The following is a 7445-nucleotide window of genomic DNA, read 5'->3' as shown; positions in this document are numbered from 1 at the left end:
TTCTCACCCGAATGTCGATGCCCTGAACACTGTGATCAGAGAGGAGTGGAACAACTTGTCCTCTGACTTCATCAAGACCACTTGTGCTTCTGTTCGTCCCTGTATCGAAGCCATCATTCAGATTGGAGGGGGGCATATTGAATGAAAAGTGTAGACAACTGTTGAATTACAAACTTTTGCTTCAAAAATTTGCCATAAAAATGTGTAAAAGTGAAAAGGGCTTTCAAAATCTTCTAATTTTGGAATCCTCACCCTGTAATATACGCATATATTTCTCCTGTTCTTGATTTTTGTGTTATATTGTTTTACGTTAACTCAACACAGTTGTAACAAATATACACCCTTTATTTATATTATGGGTGCTTTGTTTCCAAAATATGTTATTGCTTGGGTTTTAATTTAGTAACATGATAATGAAATCGAAACTATTTTAAATCATTTATATTATTTAAATGAAATAAACACGATTAATCGAAAATCTTATCAGATACAATTTGGTTTAGTTATATTTTATCACAAAATATAACGTAAAACTTTGAGTGTTTTGTGGTGGGCTCTCAATCTTATCTCTCTCACAAGGCAGAGTATTTATTACAACAATTTATCTCATGGTAGATATCAAATTTGATTTTTTGTCTATTTCAAGTAACAGGGTAGTGTAAAATGCGAGTAGATAATATTTTTCAGAGAGATAATGACACCAAAAAAAGCAAGAATGAGCCCGGATGATGCAATAAACACGCAAAGAATCCTTTCCAGAATGGGTAGGCTCCTATTTACAAAAAAGGAAGAAAAAAATGTGTTTATTATATAATTTCTATAGAGCGTTTTCACTGACGTCATCAATTGCATTATAAATATAGAAAAAAAAACTTTATACTTTCAATGAATATGTCAATTATAAATAGTGATATTATTATGAATCTAAGGGGAAATTTACTGGAAATCCCTAAAAATGACTAAATTTTGTTTTTTCCGATCGATTCGGAACGAAAAAAGTTGAATAATTAGTAAAAAAATATCTTTTTCTTTCCTTTGTAATAATTAATATTATATCTACAAGTAGGAAGTACCCGTATTATATCTTTTATTTCGAATTATTTTATTAATGCTATAAATAACTCCAAAATTGAGTAACACGTGTCGTTGGATAACATGATAATTAATAATTAGAAATGATATATTTCTCTTTCAACCATATTGACAATACATACTAAGACTAACTCTTTAGTCCTCTTCCTCTTCCTCCTTATATTTAATTCGTATTTTACATACATTCTTCCTTTCCCCATGAGTACAATAATTTTTGTTTTTTTAAGTGATTTTTAATTTTTTAATTTGTGAAATTGACACCCCATACCTTAAAAACCTTTGAAACATGGACAACCGATCTTTTTTTATAAAAAAATCAACTCATTAGTGAAAAAGCAAGCTTACCCTCCACTCCCCAGGAATCTGGTTTGATCAGAGTGAAATGTAGCCTTAGATACGTAACTCAGAATCCTGAACAACTTTTATTAGATTTCTAAAGTCTGTATCTGTCTCCGTTTTAAAAAAAATACCCCATGTGTTTTTATCAGGGGACATACAACTATAATATTATATTATTGTCGATATGGAAGTAAGATTGTATAATAAAGTGTCCCAAAAACAATTATTCAGTATCATGAAACCTGTGCTGTTTTATTAAGAGGTGTTTCTATATATAACTAACATATAAAAAAAACAAAAAATCAGTGTTTTGACAATGCAAACAATGATCCATGATTAAGCCAGGAAGTTCAGTTCAAAAGGATTTAGATTTCTTCCCTTAAAGAGGAAACTCTATGATCAACTTGCTTAAAAAAACAGCAGGTAACCTTCTCAAATAATATGTCATTGATAAAGGAGACATTTCGAGTAGAATGACTACTCTGCTAATTGCAGCAACAATTGAAGCTGGTGAAGGAGAAATTGAGGATTTTGTTCTTTCAAAGTCATTATTAGCCATAGCAAAGGAGGAACCACGCAAAAATATATCCGAAGAAGTGAAACCCACATCACACAAAAGTAACATCCAAGTATCCATGGGGAATCACAATTCACTGGGATTCAAAAATGGTATTAAATTTAGAAAGATTGACAGTGGTTGCAACTGGAGCATTTTTTAATGAAAAAATAATGACTATCCCTGTAATTGAATGAACATCTGGTTAACTACAGGCTAATGCTAAATGTAATATTATAAACGAGAGGAATATAAAAGAAAATGTATCCGCTATGTCTTTTGATGTAGCAACATCCAACACTGGACTTCATAAAGGAGCAGTCCCTCATCTCTTCTTAATTTAACCATTAGTAAGTCTATTTTTGAAAAGAGTACAAGTCCAGAATATGAATTGATTGTGGAGCTTCGAAATAATGGGTAGAAATAAATAAAGATTATGTGAAAACTTTGGATATTAAAGAAGATTCAGTTTAGAGCATCATGAGGAATGAAGCCTAGGAGTGATATATAATATATTACTCAATAACAAATTATGTCCCAATATGACTATTTGGAGTATACAGAGCTAAGTATGACTTTACTAGGAATCCCATCAGAGTTAAGACAAGTTAAAAAACAGTATTATACAGTGAAAAACTAAATAACAGTAATGCAACTATCAATGCTTTAGAAAGATTGGTATGATTTACAATTGTTGCTTATGGCCCTTACTGGTTTAAAGCACCTTTATCTATTGAAGCTCTACTTTCTGATATGAAATTTTACAAGGGGTTATTTAACAATCAAACATTGGATTAGAAAGTCACTATTGATACAGCTTATGCACTAATACACAAATGGTATCCGAATGAAAAGATGGTTGTGTTAGCTTTTTCAACGTACAGCTTCTTGTAACAGGTTTAACTTTACCCATGATTTACTTCTAAATTGATATAACTAACTCAGACTTTTATATTTATGCAGAAAGAGGCTTAAATTAATCAAAAATTAACCTAAAATATAAAAGAAAAATGAGTCTAAAACACTATCAAGTATAATAATGTCATTCATAGAATTAGTTATATTCACTGAAATATAAAGTTTTCATATACTGAAACCATAAAATTGGTAGTAATTTTTCCCTTTAAAATCAAGTAAAGCTTTAAATCTCATTTTTTTGATATTTGTATGATTTTAATCATGTAAGTTATATATTGGAAAACCTCATTATATAACAGCAAAAGTTTCATGATAGCATAACATTTTTTTATTTTTTTTTGGACACATTATTATATTACGATGCAATAATATATTTGTAATACATTTTAAGAACAGATATGATAGACAAACTTAGACCATTCCGGTTTAAGTCCTTTTATTTCTCGGTCTCTTTTTGACATCTAATGGTCAAGGGCCGTTTGCAGGATTATATATTTAAGGGAGATTTGGTTTTTGGAATTTAAAAAAAAAAGTGCCAAAATTACAATTTCTTGGAAAAAAATTTGAAAAATTAAATTACTTTGAAAAAAAAATTCCAAAATCCATCTCTATTCTTAAAAAAATTAAATTTTTGAAAAAAAAATTCAAAAATCCAAAGCAGTTCAGAATAAGCAAAAAAATTTTGGAAATAAGTTCTAAAATTATGTTTCAAATATTAATGCTTCGGAGAAAAATTTCAAAAAACCATAACTTTTCACAAAAAAAATCAGTAATCCAGAGCTTTTTCGAATAAACTGATATTTCTTGGGGGAAAAAAAGTAAATTTAAATCACATCTACAAAAATGTTTGATAAAATTTTCAAAAATGCATGGATATTTACTTCAAATATTGATTTTTTTTCCTCAAATATTACCTTTGTTAGTCAGAACAAAAAAAAATTAATTTGGAGGCAGGGCTATTGTCCTTCCATGCCTCCCGCTGCAGACGCCCCTGTATCCCATTATTCTTCTTAAGATTAATTAAAAAATGTCTACTGGGTTTGTTTTGTGCCCCTCCCCCCCAACAGTAACAATGCTGACGTAAGATGAAAACCATTTTTAATATTACCTTAAACCGGATGTGCTTCGAACTAGTAACAAGTAGAAACAAGGTGGAAGAATGAAATTGATTAGTGCAGAGGGACCGCTTCCAATAAAATCCAGTAGATTAGAAAACTCAGGAATGGAGAGTCCTACAAATATCATGAGCGCCATGATTGAGGATCGAAAAGCGATGCGTTTCCAGTTAAACTCTAAATTTGGTAAGAAAAAAAACTCATACATGATTACCCACCTTTTACTTAACAAAGCTATAAAACAAATTGACGAAACGCCCTTGTTTAAGGTTTGCTGGGGGTCGGGAGGGGAAAAAACACCTCTAAAATGACGCTAGTGATTTCGTTATTTTATCATTTTCCCTCATGATGTATACAATTAACTCATTTCTTTGCAAAATTTAAATAGAGTTCAGTTTATAACTCTATTGCATAGTTAGTAATAGAGTTATTTATTGGCCATGGTTAGTGTTGGATCCGTCTAAAAAACCCTGAATGACTACAGTCTTATCATTCAAGTCCTTATAAAGTTCATCAGTCCCAAGGTTAATAGAAATATAAGGTTATACCATCATGTAATCGGGCTTGCTATAATTGTCAACTTAATGCATTGCACTGACTTTTGGGCAGGAAAAACAGATTTTGACAGAACACGCAAGAGCTCATCTACGAATATGTTAATATTAAAAGCGTGGTGGAAGTCAAACATCAGTCGTAAACGAGTTCTGGTATAACCTTGTATTTCTATAAAGCTTGTTCAGTCCTACGACCAGTCCTTATCAGTCTTTTATGATAACTACAATAGTTGACATGACGTAGTAACTAACTATGTCATATCAGCTGTTCAATTTAACCTCTTTCTAGAAACAAGTTATTGGAGTTTGAAATAGGAATTGTGTTGCTACAACTTAGTATTGTATGTTCAATCTACCAATTATAAAATTCAACGTTTCTATATAGTATTCAGTCTTAGCTATGAGTGAAGAATACCTATAAAGATAGTACAGACTGAGGTATTGGTCCTTAGGATCGTTAAATGGTAAAAAGATCGAACCAATAAAAAAAAAGAAGACTGATTCGGTAATCAGTACTAGGACTGATCCAACACTAGTCATGGGGTTTCTACAAAAAAAAGAAAAGAAAAAAGTAATCTCGTAGCTAACTTAATTTGGTCATTCTTTCGTCATCTGGCTTATAGCTTAATATGTGTATTTGATGCTTAATCCTATAATAAGTAAAAATAAACCTGAATTGATATGAAAAAGAAACTCGAAATATTGATGGATAGGGTTTAAGAATATTGTGATGGCCGTATACAAGTGGAGTATGAGAAGTATCTCTACGGAGGATTTAATGATTCCAGGTTTTAAACTGAGAATGACATTCCTATTTACACAATCACCAATGAGAGCATATCCAAGCCATGAAACAGGCACATACATGCAAATAATCACTGAATGAAATGATGAATTACTCTGAATCTACAAAAAGAGTAATTTACTCACAGACAATAGATAGAATAGCTGTGTATTTGAAGTGGGATTTATTTCTCATATCATCTTGAATACTTGGATATACGGAGGCTCCAGCAAAGGCAAACATGACTGTGCTGTAGGATTCAATAATGCCCAATAAGGATTGGAAGGAAAATTCATTGTCCTTAGAAGTAGGACAATTATTCTTCGGATGATAGCCTTCCTTATAATCTAAAATGAGTCGTATGATAATGAGAATGCAAGCAATGGCTGTAATGATGACGGAAGCGAGGGATATAACTCCAAGATCTTTGGGAGATCCCAACCATGTTGTTGGAGTAACTAAGATACCGGTGATGATTATCCAGTGGCAATGAGTTAACGGGTAATTTGGTAAATATTGATGAAATAAATCATTTAAATATTGAGCAATTAGTACCAAAAATACTACTCCGGACCCATAGTTCATGACAACCATGGATACAATAGTCATTTGGCGAAAAATTGACTTTGATTTTCGACCAATTGTACTCCCTGACACCTCAGCTATGACAGGATATGGATCTCTATGAGAAGCAGTAGATCCTTCTTCGAGAATTATTTCGTAAGACTTCCCCAGACACGATCCGTTATAAGCCATCAAAATGCCCAAAACAACTATTAAAGGCAAGCCCCAATAACCTAAAAATGAATGGCTAAAACGGACAGTATGAATTTCAATGAGTTAAATTGTTTACCTGTGGCAACCATAGCTTGAGGAAGAGCCAGTATTCCTGATCCAGCAGTCTCAGATACAATTATGAAGGCTGCAAAAACAAAACCCAAACCCTGAAATGGGCTGTCATTTGAAATAATCGACACTGTCTCTGACATGGTAGCTTTTGTAACTAAAGCTTACTCATGTAAACGTACTGCTCTCTATCTTTTGCCACATAATGATATCTCTTGTAATTTGTATTCATTAAGCGGGATTTGTTATCTTGTGGCTTTTTATAATTCAATATACTTTTTATAAGTCATCTACTTCATTATAAAAAATCTACCTACATGGTTATTCACAACTGATTACAACAAAAGTGAAACTACTCAGCAGCCGCCATAAAAAGTGTTTTGCTTTAGAAAATACATTTTCTAAAATGTTAAAAATTAATTTCAATTAATTTTTTTTATAATTGTTTTTTCGAAAAATTTAATAGCAAGATTTGAGTCTGGGGATGTAGCCCTCCACCCCCTAGTCAAGGGTCTGCAAGTAACTCATTTGCTGGTTTCAAATAACTAGTCACGGGTTTGTTATGTTTTTATAAGTTATCGTTCTTTTTTCTATTTTTTGCATGTCCAGAGGCATTTCCTCTGTTTTGAATTATTAATGAAAGTTTATTAAGTAGTGAAGAATGAAGTTTCTTTTCCTTGACCGTTGTCATTTTTATTTAACTCGTGAGGAGTCAACCTCCTTTCCTATATAGTTTAATTATATTAAAAGCCTGATGTAACACTGGCGTGGGCTCATCAGACACAGAGTGTAACCCTCAAAATTTGTTGCGGAGTTATCAATGTAAGCCCTTGTTGGGCCCAGAGTAGAACTAAATATTGACATCAGATTAATCCTTGTCAATGCCCTTGTTTATTTCCTTCTTCCCTTCCTCCTTCTTTACAGTTGATTGTAGATGATGTAATGAAGCGTTATGACAGCTAAGCTACTCTCCTTTGAATTTGAATCTTCAAATTGTCTGATTGTCCATGTTGATTTTCGGTATCTTTTTTTAAACATATCCAAAATACACATAATACCCATCAATATTAATTAGGCTACCCTCAGTCTGACACACACGACTCGTCAAAATCTTCACCCAAGCTCAACAAAAATAGCATTGGAGGATGCAATAATCAATGTGGAGAATGGACCTTAACTCCAAGAAAAAACAAAAACCTTGTCACCACAAACAAAGATATTTCCATGTTTTTGTGCCCTTG

General features: G+C 32.1%; 1 protein-coding gene across 1 annotated transcript; it reads right to left on the bottom strand.

Annotated features, from left to right (window-relative positions):
- Positions 1 to 480: 480 nt before the first annotated feature.
- On the bottom strand, positions 481 to 6391 carry LOC121124327 (uncharacterized). The gene is made up of 5 exons (XM_040719479.2): positions 6212 to 6391; positions 5505 to 6155; positions 5246 to 5452; positions 4014 to 4197; positions 481 to 772 (listed from the first exon to the last, which is right to left on the bottom strand). The coding sequence occupies exons 1-5, from the start codon at positions 6345 to 6347 to the stop codon at positions 637 to 639; spliced, it is 1314 nt and encodes a 437-aa protein (XP_040575413.1). The 5' UTR covers positions 6348 to 6391; the 3' UTR covers positions 481 to 636.
- Between the last annotated feature and the right edge of the window lie 1054 nt (positions 6392 to 7445).

The sequence above is a fragment of the Lepeophtheirus salmonis genome, chromosome 9 (genome assembly GCF_016086655.4).
Source record: "Lepeophtheirus salmonis chromosome 9, UVic_Lsal_1.4, whole genome shotgun sequence".
Taxonomy (NCBI): domain Eukaryota; kingdom Metazoa; phylum Arthropoda; class Copepoda; order Siphonostomatoida; family Caligidae; genus Lepeophtheirus; species Lepeophtheirus salmonis.
Note: the sequence above shows the minus strand (reverse complement) of the source record. Positions and strands in the feature narration are given on the sequence as shown.